General features: G+C 51.2%; 7 protein-coding genes across 7 annotated transcripts; 2 read left to right on the top strand and 5 right to left on the bottom strand.

Moving 5' to 3' along the window:
* Positions 1 to 720: 720 nt before the first annotated feature.
* Positions 721 to 1,764, bottom strand: J7T55_012748 (uncharacterized protein; the record flags this gene model as incomplete). The annotated part of the gene is made up of 2 exons (XM_053145407.1): positions 721 to 1,427; positions 1,626 to 1,764. 2 exons carry the CDS (start codon positions 1,762 to 1,764, stop codon positions 721 to 723), a joined length of 846 nt encoding a protein of 281 aa, XP_052992138.1.
* A 952-nt stretch (positions 1,765 to 2,716) lies between these two features.
* Positions 2,717 to 4,851, top strand: J7T55_012747 (uncharacterized protein; the record flags this gene model as incomplete). The annotated part of the gene is made up of 5 exons (XM_053145406.1): positions 2,717 to 2,875; positions 2,938 to 3,476; positions 3,537 to 4,439; positions 4,495 to 4,552; positions 4,804 to 4,851. The coding sequence occupies 5 exons, from the start codon at positions 2,717 to 2,719 to the stop codon at positions 4,849 to 4,851; spliced, it is 1,707 nt and encodes a 568-aa protein (XP_052992137.1).
* A 296-nt stretch (positions 4,852 to 5,147) lies between these two features.
* Positions 5,148 to 5,384, bottom strand: J7T55_012746 (uncharacterized protein; the record flags this gene model as incomplete). The annotated part of the gene is made up of 1 exon (XM_053145404.1): positions 5,148 to 5,384. The coding sequence occupies one exon, from the start codon at positions 5,382 to 5,384 to the stop codon at positions 5,148 to 5,150; it is 237 nt and encodes a 78-aa protein (XP_052992136.1).
* Positions 5,385 to 7,147: 1,763 nt separating this feature from the next.
* On the top strand, positions 7,148 to 8,212 carry J7T55_012745 (uncharacterized protein; the record flags this gene model as incomplete). Its single annotated transcript, XM_053145403.1, has 1 exon — positions 7,148 to 8,212. The coding sequence occupies one exon, from the start codon at positions 7,148 to 7,150 to the stop codon at positions 8,210 to 8,212; it is 1,065 nt and encodes a 354-aa protein (XP_052992135.1).
* A 114-nt stretch (positions 8,213 to 8,326) lies between these two features.
* Positions 8,327 to 9,151, bottom strand: J7T55_012744 (uncharacterized protein; the record flags this gene model as incomplete). Its single annotated transcript, XM_053145402.1, has 1 exon — positions 8,327 to 9,151. The coding sequence occupies one exon, from the start codon at positions 9,149 to 9,151 to the stop codon at positions 8,327 to 8,329; it is 825 nt and encodes a 274-aa protein (XP_052992134.1).
* A 1,287-nt stretch (positions 9,152 to 10,438) lies between these two features.
* On the bottom strand, positions 10,439 to 12,780 carry J7T55_012743 (uncharacterized protein; the record flags this gene model as incomplete). Its single annotated transcript, XM_053145401.1, has 4 exons — positions 10,439 to 10,628; positions 10,850 to 12,059; positions 12,110 to 12,421; positions 12,489 to 12,780. The coding sequence occupies 4 exons, from the start codon at positions 12,778 to 12,780 to the stop codon at positions 10,439 to 10,441; spliced, it is 2,004 nt and encodes a 667-aa protein (XP_052992133.1).
* A 154-nt stretch (positions 12,781 to 12,934) lies between these two features.
* Positions 12,935 to 15,486, bottom strand: J7T55_012742 (uncharacterized protein; the record flags this gene model as incomplete). The annotated part of the gene is made up of 4 exons (XM_053145400.1): positions 12,935 to 13,314; positions 13,641 to 14,890; positions 14,955 to 15,155; positions 15,215 to 15,486. 4 exons carry the CDS (start codon positions 15,484 to 15,486, stop codon positions 12,935 to 12,937), a joined length of 2,103 nt encoding a protein of 700 aa, XP_052992132.1.
* Between the last annotated feature and the right edge of the window lie 1,323 nt (positions 15,487 to 16,809).

The following is a 16,809-nucleotide window of genomic DNA, read 5'->3' as shown; positions in this document are numbered from 1 at the left end:
GTTTGCTGTCTGTTGTCCGTGGCTTTGTTGAAATGTTTGACTTTGAGTAGAAATCAAGGAGTTGGACGATTTGAGAAAGGATCAGGTCTCAAGACAATCTAGGATTGTTTTGATGAATGCTGGCTTCTGATGGTGCGAGGACGAGTCAAAATGTTGATCGCCACCGAGATGGTGAGATTATTGATGACGTAGTGATGCTCGAATCGCCCTGACCATCAGAAGCAACTCGCATTCCACAGTTACGTCAGACACAAAGGTTCTGTTTAATTCCTTTTGCAGACAGATCTGCATTCTTCTTAAAAGCCTTTCAAACAACATCTCCCAAGCTCATCACTCTAATTGATACTCGGAGAAGCCTGTACTAGAATTTGTCTAGCCGCTGACACTTCTCTCGGGCGGGATTGCGCTGCTTGCAGAGGAGCACTATTGCGCGACTTCTATTTGTTGTCTACAAGTTATGGAGGTTTAAAGATAGGCTTTCTTTAATTAGCAGGAACTGCCTTTGGATCTTTCCATCACCAATCCAGGGTGATGCCTGCTTCAAGTGAAACTCTCGGGTCGTCGTGGGCAGCCGGATGGATGACGTTGGCAGAGAATATAGGAATGTAATGATAAACTGCTCTCAAAGAAGTTCTCATGTGTCATAAGAAACTTGAACCCAGTCTATTATAACTGAATGTATCGCTGCTATATGCCCTGTTCGCTGATGTCAGGGAAAGGTTACTTCCTGGCAACCCGGTCAAACTCCTTGGCCTTTCTCTCAAGAACCCACCACAAACCATACATTACATCAGTTATCAAGAACCTGCTCTCCTCGGTATTTTGGGTGGCAATACCCTGCAGCATTCTCAGTCTTGAGAGGACGGCATTGCCCGCGGGTATCTGTCCCATGAATTTCTCCAGTTCCGAGGCTGGTCTCAAAGCACAAAGACCGCGCCGATTATTCCTCTCAATGACTTCGTTGACATGCTGTTCCAAGGGCCTGTTGTCCCCAACAGCAATCGCCTCCTGAGCTTTCAACAAAGTACTTGTGATATCGGCCCCTTGTTGAGTCAAATCATGTGCATTCTTCTCGAGCAGCTCCACAACTCGAGGATTATCAGCGAATTCAACCATATGAATAGCCCAGACTATATTGTAAAGCCGAGTGCGTTGCCGTATCTTGTGCATGATCTCAAGTCGGCCTTCATCAAACGGCTGCTTCGATTTCCTGACCATGAGGCGAAAAATATCCTTCTCTGTTTCAGTAATACGCTTCATGAGCTGGGCCACATATGCATCAGGCCCTTGGTCATGCTTATTAACAATGCTTCTTGACAAATTCGTCTGGCTAGCCTTGTCGAAGGCACCTTGAGTGAGGCTGGGAGGAAGAAGGGTGAAGGTTTTGCCCGTGGGCGGCACTCCGGGGCCAAAGGCTGACGATCCCACTGCATGAATTGAAGTCAGCGAAATGTTGATTTCAAGATCGTCGGTTGAGGCTGTCTCCAAACACGTCTAGAATGGATGGTCCGTTTCTCATAGCCTGTCCACGAGCCAAAGAGATAGTTATTGTGATGTGCAAGATGAAGAACGAGCGTTTTGCTTCTAATATGACAAAGGGCGAAAAAGAGACTGGGAGAATATACTCATGTAACCAATCTCAAACAACACGGCGCCCATCGCTACAGGGGTAATCTTTGAGACAACAGAGGAGCGGATCGGCGGCCGCGCTTGGCTCATGGCCCTCGAGAAGGCGGAGCGGGTAAGTCGTATGAAGGAAACCATCTTGACCGCCTTTCAGTGATGTGCCGTATGGGTGTATGACTCCGTTGAAAGTTGACGTTGACTGAGTCAAGAACAGAGTGGTCGAACCGCCTAGAATGAGAATATTGAACAATAGATGTTTCTATGATTGAGGCTCAGGTTGGTAGTTTCTGCCAGAAACAGACCTTCATCAACACGTAGCTCAAAGGGAAGGATGCACCTTCTCTTTCAGCAATAAAATTTTGAGGTCATGTACAGCGAAATCAACGCAGTCCATGAGGCAGGATGGGACTTAAATGCCCCTTCTATTTCCATGGTCTGGTCATTTCTTGATGCCAACTCTCGGGCTTGCAAAGACTGAGACAACTTGGAACTCATCAGTTCACCTTCAAAGCCATGTTTGCAAATGTCACAAGCTGGAAGCAAGAGGAAAGTAGTCCATAAGGGACTGCTCAGGTGTCGCATCGGTTTCCAATTGAATTTGGAACAGTAATCCGTTATTCAAGAAAATTGATAATGTGCCGGATACATCGGCCGTCAAATACAATGTGCGGCCACTGCGTTCTCAACCCGTTCCCCAACTGAGCAGGTATAATCAGCATCGAGACCTGGAGCTTTACGATTTGTGTATCATTGGAGCCCTCTAGTATATGCATGCAATCCGTTCACCTTGTCGCCTCATTCAAGAATGTCTCCGCTTGCCAATAAATCTTTACCTACTTGTGTATCCTTTAGGTGAGATGCAGCGGCTGTACATGCATAAAACTTGTGGATCACCCATCCACTTGCTCTGTATGTTGGCTGTGAGACGCCCGGGCCATGCAGATGTAACTCCGCGGGTGGAGCGGGGAAATTTGATAAAGAAAACACCAGTGGGAAAATTGAAGACGACCTGATCCGAGACCTAAAATTGACGACAGTCAAGACGCAGTCAGTGCTGTCTGATCGTTTTGTCGTCTGTCGTGCTCTCGTCATGGCGTTCATTGACGAATTCCGTGAGCTCGCGTGGTCCGATATTCCCGGGCGGCTCCTGAACATTCTGGCACTCGTGCTGATTATCCGCTTTGGGCTCTTCTTGTACAATGGTTGGCATATACGGATGAGGTTTCGAAAGCTCCAGGCTGGCGGCATTGTAAGCACACGCACTACACGTATTATTGTTAGCAGATGGCAAGAAGACTAACCCGCTGGCAGGTGATTCCCTCTAAGCACTCGCTCGTATTCGGCCACCTACTACTTCTCAAAGGCATCCGTGACCTCTATCCCAAGGATTCCGCCAGCACCTATGCGACACGGCACATAGTTATGAACTGGCGTGACTTCTTCCCCGAGTCAACTACGTGCCCCTCCGTCATCTACCTGGATTTCTGGCCCTTCAGCAGCGAGCCCGTGGCGATCATAAATGATCCAGCGATGTGTCAGACTGTTACGGCGGATCGCTTTCCTATTCGGCATGAGCAAGGTAAATACCTTGCGAGGACGATGTCTGGCCCTCGAAACCTATTTGCTTTCGATGGAGAAGAACATAAAAAATGGCGCTCGAGGCTCAACCCAGGATTTAGTGCCCGAAATCTCCAGTCCCACATCGCTGGTGGTAAGGTTGTGGATGAAGTTTTGATTTTTGCAGAGCGGCTGAAGAAAAAGGCTGGTATGGATGGACAGCTGGGTCATACTTTTCAATTGTTTCCAATGGCAATTGATCTGACGTTTGATATCATCTGCAGGATTGTTTTGTAAGTGTTCTGTTCCTCAATCAAACAAGGCAAGGAACTTTAGCTGACAAAGGGTTACAGAGACTTCAGTCCAGGCGAGCAACTCAATGGGCCTACTGAGATGCAGGCAGCCTTCCGTGTAATCAGTCAGCATCTCGTGTTCAAGAGTTGGGCAAGTCTTCACAAACGCCTCAATCCTTTCTGGCAGCTCGACCTGTGGAAGAGTCACCGGACTTTGCGACGTGTAGTGCTACCACATATCAAGAAGCATATCGGAGGACATTCCTTGGTGGTAAAGAACTCGGCGTCGCAGAAGACGGTGCTCGACCTAGCTCTCAAAGAACTTGAGGTGGAAAGTCCTGGAGCTGAGACCAGTGATCAATTCATCGAGGACGTGGTAGGACTAACCAAGCAGTTCATTTTTGCAGGCCACGACACCACGGCCATAAACATGTCTTCTGCTTACCACTTCCTCAACAAAAACCCCGATGCACTCACTCGGCTGAGAGACGAGCACAACAGTATATTTGGGTCCGACCCACGTAAGGCCCCTGAAGTACTGCGGCAGTCACCACATCTCTTGAGCTCTCTCCCTTTCACCACGGCCGTGGTGAAAGAGACCTTGCGTCTTTGCCCCGTCGCCGCGAGCGTAAGACAAGGATATCCGGGATATGCCCTTCGAAGCAATGATGGTATGGAGTATCCGATGGATGGCTTTATAGTTGTTACTGGTGTCGCTTGCCTGCAATTCAGCCCAGAAATGTTTGTGAGGCCGACAGAATTCCTTCCGGAGCGGTGGGTTGCCCCCGCGAACGATCCACTGCATATTCAAGACGAGGCAAAGTACGCATGGCGGCCCTTTGAGTGGGGGCCGATGTCTTGCATAGGAATGGAGCTGGCAATGGTGGAGCTGAAGATGGCCCTGTTGCTCACCATTAGGGAGGTAGAGGTGGTGACTGCTTTGGAGGATTGGGATATATTGCAGTAAGCTATGCCCCCTTCCCACTACGCTCTCTGGAGCTAACAGTTGCATGTCCAGTGGTAAGGATACCGAGACGAGACCGACTTTGTTCGGTGACAGGATCTTTCAGGGTGGTGTAGGTTTAGGTCCCCCTACCGAGGGCTTGCCAGTGCGCGTCAGGGCTTTGCGACAAAGTTGAAGCAAGGATGGTTAGGTGAGGACAACTTCCATCATTTCCACCCACTTTCGCTCAAACAGCATCCAAGAATGTATCATAGTCTTTGCTTGCAAATCACTGCATCTATTCAGTCTGTAAAATAGCTTGCAAGTGTGATTTGTCAAATTCCAGACCATTCCGGCCGTAATATGAAGTGTCATTCCCCATAGCCTGCTCCTTCAGACATCCCCAATGGCGGCCACGCCTCCTCAGCTTAGACTAGCAATTCAAGTCTCCATTGATGTTGCCCACACAGTCATCTAGAATCAAAAAAATTCACGTCAATCTCAGTATACACTGATTTTAACATGACAAGGGGACAGGAACAGACGACAGCAGGAATCTTCTTACTGAGGTCCTTTGGTACTCTCCTAGACATGCCAGTATTGTCGTCGCAAGTGCACTCTAGCCACGCGGGCTCACGCACAGCGCTTTGGGTGTAACTGCAGTCCCAGCAGGTATTAAGGTAGTTTTAGTTAGAGCACTACTCGTAGCGGCAGTGTCAGTACCACCTCTAGATGTCAGACACGAGTAGCCGAACACTCACAACGAGCCGGCCCTGGACGTTTCCAATGCAAGCATTCAGATCTAGATGTGAGACGACTGCACCTCGACTGCAGACGGCGCTGATATTTCTATGCTCTTCGCCATAGGAGAAGACACTTTCGCATGTCTTGGTGAAATTACGGTACGAACCAAGGTTCGCCGCCGCAATACCAAAGAGCAGCGTAAGCAAGATGGGAGTCGACATTTTCCACGGAGGTTCTTTTCCACCAGTCGTATGCGGCTCGGTAGATTGAATGCTTGTGTCGATTGAGAAGAAAATGAGCAGTCTGGAGAATTAAAAAAAAAGCCAAGAATGGTGCAGAGTGGGGGGGTACAAGGTTTCGCGTGAAGGCTATGTGATATTGTTTGACTTCCCACGCATACCTTGTCACACTACGTTGTGACACGCTCCTGCGGGAGTGTTTGCTGTCTGCAGGTACGCAGTATAACCTGACAGAGATTCTACACAGCGCACCATTACTATGTACTTACAGCTTCAATGCTCCTATTTGTTACGTGAATTGTGCCTTTCCTATTTGTCCTTGGTGTTCCATCACCGGCACTCTATATTTATGACTGCCGATCCAGCTTCTTTTCAAAAGAAAAATGATAGTGGAGCAAATCACTAGGACTGAACAAGAGCAGTATATAGATTGGTTCAGACTCTACGTGTGTTCAGCTTCACACGCTATGGCGAATGCAACATTACAATTGGCTGTATCGATGGACCGTATTCAACCTGTTTGTCTGGTCCTGAGGGAAGTCACATATAATTTCAATTAAAGGCTACTCCCGTTTAGATTTCCATGTTATATGTAATACATACATGCACATTTTCATCATTCTACTTCACAACTAATACAGACTGGTTCGGCTGGCTGAGTCCCAAAGTGGTGCAAGGCCTTGTGCCCAATCTACAAGGTTGTGAAGCTTCTTGTGCAACCCGAAATCGTTTCAACCATTGCGTACAAGTACGGATTGTAGTTGTTCAGGCAATATCGGCGCATAACACATGGTAGCTAAGGTCATCGTAAGGCTTTCGAGGTGTCTGAGTTGATACTCATGTGCAAGTGGAGCACCGGTAAGCATCACAACCTCCATTGCTGACAAATGTTCGAGTCTGATATTTCCCCTTCTGATGATTATAATATCCTGATCCTTCAGCGAGAAAGAATAAGTAACGGGAAAACGATATGCCGCACAGATCCTCGGAAACGGTGAAAGTCTCAACTCCTAAATTCCCAGAAGGAACATTGAAAGTAAACAAGACGTGTGGGCGAATGGATTGGCATGTTAATCCAAAACACCGGGACCAGGATATTATTCTAGTTGCCTTCATAACATGTGACATGTCCAAAAGGGAATGAAAGCACGATACCAATAGAATGGCACGGTATCTTGTGTATTACTTCATTTTGTCCATCCCGTTCGTGAGCTGGATCAGAGGAGCTAGTTATCTGTCGTAAAAGCGTGCCTGCTACGGAGCTAACTGCTGGGTTCAGGGTTGCGACGAGTGGACCGCTCTGACTGCCCCCAAGAAGCTCTGCTTGTGCAGTAACCCATGGACCCATGATGTGATACGCGACTTTTCGGCCAGCGACTTGTACCCAGACAGTGAGCCCGCTTCAATTTGGTGTTGTAAACCTCGAATTGTGAGACACTACCTGGTATGCTCGTGTGATTGGAAATGATTGCCGCTTGGTAAGGCCGATGACAAAGCTGGCCGTACTGTAACAACGTCCGCCCGCAGGCAGTTACTATGGGCCGTGTCCTGGTCAAAATCCTGTCCGCCCCCCCACAGACTTAAGGCTTGGTGATATCATCAGAGCCGTCCGCCCTCCAAAACCACAGCAGTACAGACACAACCACCAACATACACATACATTGACCCCCAATTGAGTCTACCCTTGCCGGTCACGAAAAGTCTAAATCATCTTCAAGTGATCCACACTCACAATACAATAAAAAATGGCAAAGATGCAAGCCCTCGTCACCCAGGAGAACCACCAGGTCGCCGTTCAGGAGATCGACATCCCAAAGCCGGCCGAGGGAGAGATTCTTGTCAAGGTCTCCTACTGCGCCCAGAACCCTACTGACTGGAAGGCTGCAGCTGGCGCACCTCCAGGCCGAGTTGTGGGCTGCGACTTCGCCGGCACTGTCGCTGATGCCAACGGTTCCTCGTGGCGAGAGGGCCAGCGCGTCGCAGGCTTCGTCCAAGGCACCTCCACCAATGGGATTCCACCAAATCCAATCCGTGGCGTCTTCGCTGAATACTGTGTCATCGAGAGCAGTCTCGTCTACACAATCCCGGACGGTGTCACAGACCAGCAGGCAGCTGTCATCCCGCTGGCCTTTGCGACCGCTGTGCAGGCCATGATCCAGCGCCTGCAGCTGCCTGAGCCATCCAAGCCCGCGAAGACTGCCTTTCCCTTCCTTGTGAATGGTGGCACCAGCTCCGTTGGAAAATATGCTATCCAGCTCGGCAAACTTGCAGGCCTCTTCGTTGTGGCCACGGGCTCCAAGAAGAACCACGAGCTGCTCAAGTCACTGGGCGCCGACGCCGTCGTCGACTACAACGAGGCAGACTGGCCCGAGCAAGTGCGCAAAGTGACACACGATGGTCTGGAGCACGCATTTGACTGTATTGCCGAGAAAGGCACACCTGAGGCCATCGCCAATGCCATGTCTACTACTAAGGGTGGCCATATTGTCGGCCTTCTGCCGTCAAAGCTGGAGCACAACAAGGTCAGGTATGAGAGCACCATCGTTTATACGGTGTTTGAGCGGCCTCTGTCTTACGGCGCATTTGACAACTGTGGAGACGGGCCGACCCCTGGAGACAAGGCAGTCTGGGAGAAGTATCTCAGCATGCTGCCCGATCTGCTCAGCAGCGGCAAGATCAAGCCCAACCGGATTCGTGAGATGGGTGGCTTGAGTGATATTCCGACTGGTTTCAAGGAGCAGAAGGAGGGCAGAGTCAGCGCTGAGAAGCTTGTGTACAAAATCGCACAGGCTGGGCACGCAGTACTGTAAAGTGCATATGGGCCAATAAGAGACTTCCAAAGGAATATTTCATTTTACAATGCTAGACACGAGAGAAATCCAAGGCGTTGGCCATAATCACTTAAGCTTGCCTGTCTTCCGCATCTATGCCTCCTGTGCTTTTACAAAAGAGATACCTGATTGTGGAAGCATCACTCCAGCCTGCATCACAACCCAGATGATAATGAACAACCCGACCCAATGAAGAAGACCTCTGCATATAATGAATCTTTTCACCAATTTCATAGTCTTCTGATCATTCATCCGCGGATACGCTGTCGACGGCAACTTCTTCCCCAGCAACTGACAGATAGGCTCCCAGCCATCCTCCGCCTGAAACTCTAGCACTCCCCTGCCCCTCTTCCTCGCTTCTTCTCTCACCCACTCGTTGTGTTTATCATAAATCTCCTGATCCCGAAATGTCATTCCCCACCTTTCCATGTAAAGGTCGTCTGTGGCCTTCATCATCCTCATCATAGCTCGGTCAGACTTTACGAGAAAGGTCGCGACCCAGAACAGCCACGAATCGAAAAAGCGCAGCCCTTCCGAGAAGCTTCTGTGCCAAGACTCAGCACCGCCGGAGCGCACGTTGAGTATGATCGATGCCTCGGGGTACATCTCCATAAGATCATCCGCGAAGATGATGGAGGGGAAGTCGGCCGTCGCGGCGAAGCCCGCAAACAGATGACTGAGAATCTTACGTCGCTTGGCTGTGTCTTTTTCCAGTGCGGCTGCTGTGACGAGGCGCTGTCTCTCGGCGCTGGGCTGCACGTGCGCCATATGCATGCAGGGTGTGTATCCTAGTGTCTCGAGGGCAGCTTGGAGGGAAGATGTTGCGCATCGTGGGAGCCCAAGGGCCAGTACTTGAGGATGGGTGGAGGAGCGGTCAAGCCCCTGAGTTGAGACTGTCTCGTGAACAAAGCGGACCATGGTAGTCAATCAATTGTATTGAGAAGGATATTGGGGGCTGTTTCTTTTCAGTGATTGTACAAGGTTCGCAGAATCTGGTAGTTTGCACGCTTAAGATTCGTGACAGAAGAGATCGAGTGATGCTGTCGGTGTCCTGGTTTCATCACTCAAGGAAGACAACAACAAGCCGTCAGTATTATAACCTGGCGATACTCCAATAAATCCTTTACACCGGACTTTCCCCTCGGTGATCCATATGATAGTCTCACTCTGACTGATCTTCAAGTTCCTCGGGAAACAACGCCAGCAATTGCTTCTTCCGGCGGCCCTCGGTTAGCAAGACACAAGGTAAGATCCGGCCATGTCTTGCGTTCCCCCAGCACATGGAGTCCGAAAAACATTGGAGGCAGATCGACGGCTGATTTTAGCATTGACCACTCAGACCGCGCCAAGAAGGACCTTGATCGGAAAGAAAACAGAAAATAGGACCCTCGGGCCCGAGGACACCCATTTCAGGAACGTGAAGGAAGCCAAAGGGAACCAGCCGTATGGAGTGATAGGCCTTGCCCTACTGCTGCAAGTCCCTGGCTCCACAGCAGCGAGGAAACTACAAGGATCGGATGAACTGGTCACGCAAAGTATTGCACGGCTTACACACCACAGCCTGATACTACCCCGGAATGCGAACTGGACACATACCTAGTTGAGCCTATAGAATAAGCCGGGAGCAGCATCGTCCATACGAAGGACACGAGCGCGGGGACATCCGGTGAAGTCAGATTAATACGTGTCATGAAATAGGGCCGAGTCCATTACTCACCCGAAGCTCTCGCCGTTGGTGTGAACGCCTCCCTTCACCGTCAAATCTTCCCAGGGGTTGGGAGACGATGTCGAGAGGCACCGACATCCGCCTCCAAGACCATTATAATCCGGTTACAGTAGTAAGCCGACTACCGAGCCGGTTCCGATTACTCAAAACGATTGATGAGACCCAATCAGGCACTGCTTTTTCAGCATGCCGAGATGCGGCTGCGATGCAAGGTGGTGTGGTGTAACCTTTACGTGCATTTCTGTGGCCTTATGCCTTGCAAGTAGAATAGGAAGTCACGAGGTGATCTTTACTTGTGACTACCTGTGCAACTTCAGAGTGGAAACACGGAAATGATGCTGTGTTCAAAGTTCGGTAGGAGGACTCCGGTGTCAGGTCTCCGTGCTCACACAGTAGCAAAGGTCGTCTACGAAATGTCTTCGCCGTGGTGCTTTTTTTTTAGGTATTCCCCAAATTGGTTCAGAGCCTTTGTGGGCTGCCTAGAAGGCCTGCATAAGACAGAGATCCTTGAGCTCGAATTGGCATCTAACGTACGCGCCGGGCCAAGAAGAGCCTTGGGGCCTTGGCTGCATGTTGCAAGCGAAGTACACCGGAGGAGGGGGTGCGCACATTATGGGCTTACCCGGCCTGGTCATGACATCTTTGATCTGGTCATCAAGCGTAGATGCGCTGCTTCGGAAAGCCTTTTCTGTTAGTTGAACAACTCTACTCTTCGTTCGAACATAGGGCCCGACTAGATTGGGAAAGAATTTCCATTACAACCACTGTTCATCAACAAGACCACTTCGAGGTTGCTAAAACAGCCAAACTTGCATTCATGATGGATGGCCTCGCTGAAACCCCTTGTCTTTCATAAATAAGTCTTCCTTAGTTCTGACCACGTCCCTAACACCTTTTCCTCCGGAATTTGGCTTTTGAGTTTGGCTTCTGGCGGAAAGGCTGGTGATTTGGGCTCCTCCTCTTCACATATCTGGTTCGCTGAGGACGAAGCAGGACTCATGTACTGCGATATATGCATGATCTCATTGCTTTGCACAGAAGCCCTTGATTCCTGCGGGAGCCCTTGACACTGCGCTTCGCGCGTTGGGGGAGCTGACACAAGTGACTCGAGTCCCATGCTAGACTCCTGCGATGGTGAGTGAGGAGTACTTGGCTCCTCGTTCAAAGGCTTCGTTACTGGCTTCCCATTTTTTCTTTGGTAGTTAATGGTATAAGCGATCGCCAACCCGATCAGCGTCACCAGGACGATACTTAACCATGTTCCCAGATTGCCGGTTAAATCAAACGCATCGTCCTTACCGAGCGTGTCATGATGTTGACTGTCGTCTCTGCTGGTGCTTGAGTCTGCGCGAATCACCATACCGGGTTTTGCTGCAGTCGAGTCCAGATTTGTGACGATGATTTTCTGTGTATTTGTCGTAGTTTGTACCGTTGCCGTTTCTATTGGATGCTTAGATATACGTTGTGCTGACGGGATCTGTGCTCCATAGTCCGCGAAAACTTCCACATCAGAGCTATTAAGGGCACCAGGGTCGATTCTTCCTTGCGCAAGCGCTATCTTCTCGTTATGCACATCGAAAACTATATATGCGTTGCGCAGAAAGTCCTCCCCAAGAGCGTAGCTGGTCGAGTTTGTTGCATTCGTTACTGAAAATACACAGAGGGGCTCGCCTTGGGTGTTGTTGAGCTGTAAGTCGTGGATTTCCTGCCCGATGACCATTGTCCAAAGATGCATTTTGATCTGAGGCCCATTTGCATCGCTGAAACCGTAGGTAAAAGTATTGGAGCTTTCGGCCAATGCGCATGGAACAACAGGGCAACCGCATGTTTCCATATACTCGGCTCCAACTTCTTCCCATATCGCTTCTGCGATATCTTGGGGGAAAGTTGAAGAACCAACGCCTAATCTTACGGCAACAAGATAAGGTTCGTCATTGTAACTCATCAGTGTCTTGTCCCCAGTCTGGCTGGAAGCCTCCATATGAGACAACAAAATTATTGGCCCCTGGAGTGACAAGGCCGTGTGTACCAGATCAAGGACCTTTAGACGGCCAGAATATTTGCTGTTGTCGACAGCTCCAAAGAAAAGACTCCCACTGTCTGTTTACAGTCAGCTTTGTGGTATTCGAGAACCAATATGTTTGACCAACCTGTGTGTCCTTTCCATCCAGACAGCCATATGCTAAATGCTTCAGTCGCGATGAGACCTTGATCTACTAGAGCTGCGAGCAAGCCTGTGCCTGAGGGCTCGTCAGCTTTGGCAAGTCCCACGCTTAGCACGCCCAGATCGGTGTCGCATTCCGTGGCTAATCTCATCGATAGACTGCCAATGGCAAGATCGCCAAGCTCGAATTCATCTCGAAACAAATGATCGGCAGTCGCATAGTCGGCATTGTTATTTTTGGGGTGCCAAAGAGCTTGTCTGTCAGTCGTATTGAAAGTGGATGACAGGCTTGGATTAACTACCGAGGGGTCAGCATCCCGTCAGCTCACAGCAGACTCCTCCAAGCAGAGAACGATACTACTCACATGCATTCCGTGTAGAGTTGCAGAGCGCATAAGAAGAGGCATTGCTTTGTGGAATATAGATAGCTGCCCCTGCATCGTTCCGCAGCTGTAGATTGACTGTTTGGCCGGGGGTCCCCGCCCTCGCAGTAACATAATACGAGCCTCGAGACCGTTGAACCGTCAAGGGTGCTATAGGGGCATGGCGACGGTGGATGAGAGCCGGCTGTGCTTCCTGGCCTTCCCCTTCAAATGTGGAATAGGTTCCTGATAATGGAACGAGGATCAAGAGGACCAACTCAACCAGCGACGGCATGTTCAGGGGCCCCAATGACGAGGCATTGACGGCTGATTAGCTTGAAAGAGCCTCAGGTATTGCTTGCTGATGGTGGAGACTTTAGAACGTTGTCATATCAGCAGGGGGTAATCGGTCCATCCGGCCTAGTGGTCTTCACAGGATCCAGTGCACTTCAGAACTGGTCAATTGGCCCGGAGGTTCCAGTAGATTTCCTTTCCTCGTCTTCAGGTTGAGCGGTGCGTGTGTCGATGTTTTGTTTGTCTTCAATCGCACGCGATGAAGCCGTAAGCACGCCTGTTAGAAGAAGTCCGAGGAATCCTCCGCCGTAGCCATGACTGTCCGGTCCGAGCTTGACATCTGTCGCAATCGGCCCTGAAGACCAGGGGAAATTTGAGGGAGACAGATAGGGCAGTGCTGATGGCTGCCAGAAACGTCGAAAAGCGGCGCAGTAAACAGGGAACACTGTGGAGATGTGGACGGAGATAGGTCCAAACTTGAAGTCGGAACCTGTAACACCTGCCGGATCTGGATAGGATCCTGTGGGATTTGCCACTACGCGGGTGACAACCAGTCGGACAAGGTGGAAGCACCGACCTATTGGGACAGTCCAGAAGCGGTAGGGGTGATAGATGCAGAAGAGTCTTTCTTACGGAAGTTGGAAACGTCGCCGTTACTAAGTAAGAACAACAGAGCGAGGTTCGTTGGCAAGTTGCTGCCCGTGGCACTCGCAGAAAGGAACCCATACTGGCCTTCTTCCCAGTGGAAGTACACAGAAAAAGTCATACAAGAGGCTCGACAGTAATTGCTCTGATGTTTGAATTAAATATTTGCATTGAAACTCAAATAACGCTATTTCTTATATGCTTATCCTTACGCACGGCACATTCTCCCGTCAGCCGCAACGGTCCAGGCATCGCTTCCAACCGTTTTGAGAGCGTAGAACACGCCCGTAGGGTCCCACCTGCGCTTTATCGCGAGAAGGCGGTCGTAGTTACCGCCGAAGAACTTGTCCTTCCAGCCAGCGATGTTGAAGTCGACCTCGTTGATATAGTTTCCACTGCCGGGGGTAGCTGCCTCAATGGGCGGGATAATATCGTCCGTCATGCGCTTCTGGTCCGCGAGCATTTGATTCCACTCCGCGGGGTCGTTGCTCCAGGCTGTCGAGTACTGCACGTGAATCGATGCTTTGCGGAAGTACGGGTTCACAGCGTTGGAGACCCCAGCAGGGGCGCTGGCGTTGAGGGCCACTCCCGCGGCGAGAACGCTAGCATTATCCGCACCGTAGCGGATGGCGGAGATGTATTTGGCACGCGAGGCTGTGTCCGTGAGGACGTCACGCGGGATGAGGCGGGAGCCGAAATTGTAAGACTCGACCTCAACGTGACCGTAGGGGAGAGGGCCCATCCACTGGTTATAGTGATCACGGTAGCTGGTGAAGTTGGTGGCAGCTATGGAGTATGGGATGGACAGGTTGGCGAGAACATCGAGGAAGGGGCTGAGGATAGCCTGTGCCTCCTCAGCGGTCTTGTTGTACGCTGTCAGCGGGTTGATAGCGAAGACAGAGCTCCCGTATAGGAAGACTACCATAGCACCTTGGTCAGTCATTCCTGGGAGGAGTCCGTGGAAGGCGTCAAGCATTTGCCACCACTTGTCCTGGGTCGTGTAAGAGGCTGCGGTCTGCAGGCCGACACCCCCAATGACAGGCGCCTCGGGGTGGGCTCGAACTGTGACGGATGCGACGACACCGAATGTTCCGGGACCACCGCCGCTGAGGGCCCAGAAAAGGTCGGCATTCTGAGTACGGGAGGCAGTGACAATAGAGCCATTGGCGGTGACAACCTCATACTCAAGAGCCTGATCAGCGGCCATGCCGAAGTTGGTTGTCAGGGCCGAGTGGCCACCGCCTTGAATATATCCGCCAGCGGGACCGACCGTCGGGCACTCTCCACCAACGACGACGAGACCTGCGGACTTCCCGGCTTCGGTAACTTCGTACCCGAGCACACCTGCGCCCATCTTGATAGCTGGGCCATTCCAGAGGTCATCAGACCACGAGGTCACGGTGATCTCCTTGAGCTTGTGGGTCCAGGCAGCGAGCGATCCTGCACCGGTTGATCGACCGAGATGACTAGGTTCACACGGGTCAGCTGGGTGACACAACATAGAGAGGAACAGATAGAGAGGCAGCTTACTCGTGACCAGTGTTTCGGACAAGGAAGCGGATATTGTTGGCATTTGCAAATTTGATCGTCTCCGCGATATCCTGAGCACTGGTAACCTCGACGGCGTAGCTGACATAGTTGCCCAGCTTACACGTCGTGTTGCGGTCTGTGAAAGGATCGCAAGACTGGTTTGCGAAATAGGCCTGCATTACCGATGACGACGAAGGGAAGCTGGTCTCAGGTTAGATGGGTGGCTCATGTACGTGGGAGAGCTTGATCCATGAACTCACTGTGTCTGAGGGAGCACCCAGGCGTCACGCAAAGCCGTGCAAGCGGTCTCGTTGTATGTAGGGTCATGGCATACAGAGCCGATGGGCACGGTGGCGATCAGCTTGCCACCGACAGTGCTGTTGAGGCTGTCCCAGGAACTCGTTGCAGGCCACGAGGCGTCGCCAGGAAGAGAATGACAAGTAGCAGCGTCAGCAGCACGGGTTGGGACAAGCCCGGCGGCGGCGATGGCAGCCATGGCAGTTGCCACAGCAAAGGTAGCAACGGACTTCATGTTGAAAAGAATGTGTAAGCCTTCTGGTAAGGGCAAGGAGACATGGACTGGCCGGGCTGCAGAGACAACTCCTCACAATCCGACGACGTGAAGGGCCATGATGGATGTCTTTATATTGAGGGCCAGCAGCTGTGATACGAGGATCCCGGTGGCGACGGCGAAGGTTCCAACGTCTGGACTGGGCTGTAAGCGATGGGTTGGGAGCAAAAGCGTCACTAATCTCCCTATTAGTGACATCGTCTCCTGTATGGTTTAGGAGTGTCACGGTCTTATACATCCGCATTAGGTTTCTGGTCCGGCGTAGTGTGCCAGAGCGGGCTCATGGGGCCGAGGTGATCTCCCGCAGTCCCTCGCCCGACCAGGGACCGGGGTGCAGGAGCTGACATCCACCGGCACTGCTTAATTCTCTGCCCTGGCCGGAGATTGCCACGAGCTTCGGAGACCTTGATCCGATGCGGAAGCACATGGCACGATAGTTGACAGGCGACAGGACGAATCCTAGATACGGGGAGATGAGCCGCGGGCGTATGTTCCACAGTCATGGTTGAGGGACCGAGGCTATTCGTAGATAAAGCCTTTCCTGCATGGCATACGCTCCATAGGGAGGGTCCTGAAGGATGACAGCGGCTCCGTCCGGGGGGATCTGCGTCAACTGTATCCGGGCCCGACCTATTGTCTCCGACCAGGACGTACGCCGAGGGAGCGAATAGCTCGAAATCATCCATGAAGGCCACCCGGCGCACAGATACAAAAACAGGTAAATGGCATCCATCCATCCGCCTGCATTGCGTATACTATTGACATCGTGATCAGAACAAGAAGCGGCCACATTACCGACCTCGGCTTGGGTATCTCCCATCCCTTCTCGCTATCCTAGTCCTATGGTACCCCTCCTCAGACTGCATAAGCCCTAATATGAAGCCCCTAATGGTCCAACAGGGCGTGTGCTGCGGCAGTCGTATGCCGACAGTTGCGTCGTGGGCGTTGCTCGATATCCATTGACCACTCAGGATTGCAGTGCGTACCTCAACTTGACAATTTTGCAATCTGCTAAGAAGAGAGAAGAGCGTATTTTCTTCTTGGCAGGTTTTGGCCCGACAGAAGCAGGCGTGGCGTAGATAGAGCAATGTAAGAGGCAGCAGTGGGCAGAGAGCATAGTTGGGATGAAGTGAGTGCCGAGAACTCGGGTCGCGAGTGGGTGCACGGTTCCACAGCTGGATGGGAAATGTTATTGCAAGGTTTCGAGCTAAGAACTGCACTGCGACATAGCCACGGGGTATTTTTGGGGTTTGGCAGGTTGAGAAGAGGAGGCGCCATATGATC

Source organism: Diaporthe amygdali (assembly GCF_026229845.1).
Source record: "Diaporthe amygdali strain CAA958 chromosome Unknown NODE_20_length_815715_cov_65_842320, whole genome shotgun sequence".
Taxonomy (NCBI): Eukaryota; Fungi; Ascomycota; class Sordariomycetes; order Diaporthales; family Diaporthaceae; genus Diaporthe; species Diaporthe amygdali.
This window is presented reverse-complemented; position numbering and strand designations above follow the sequence as displayed.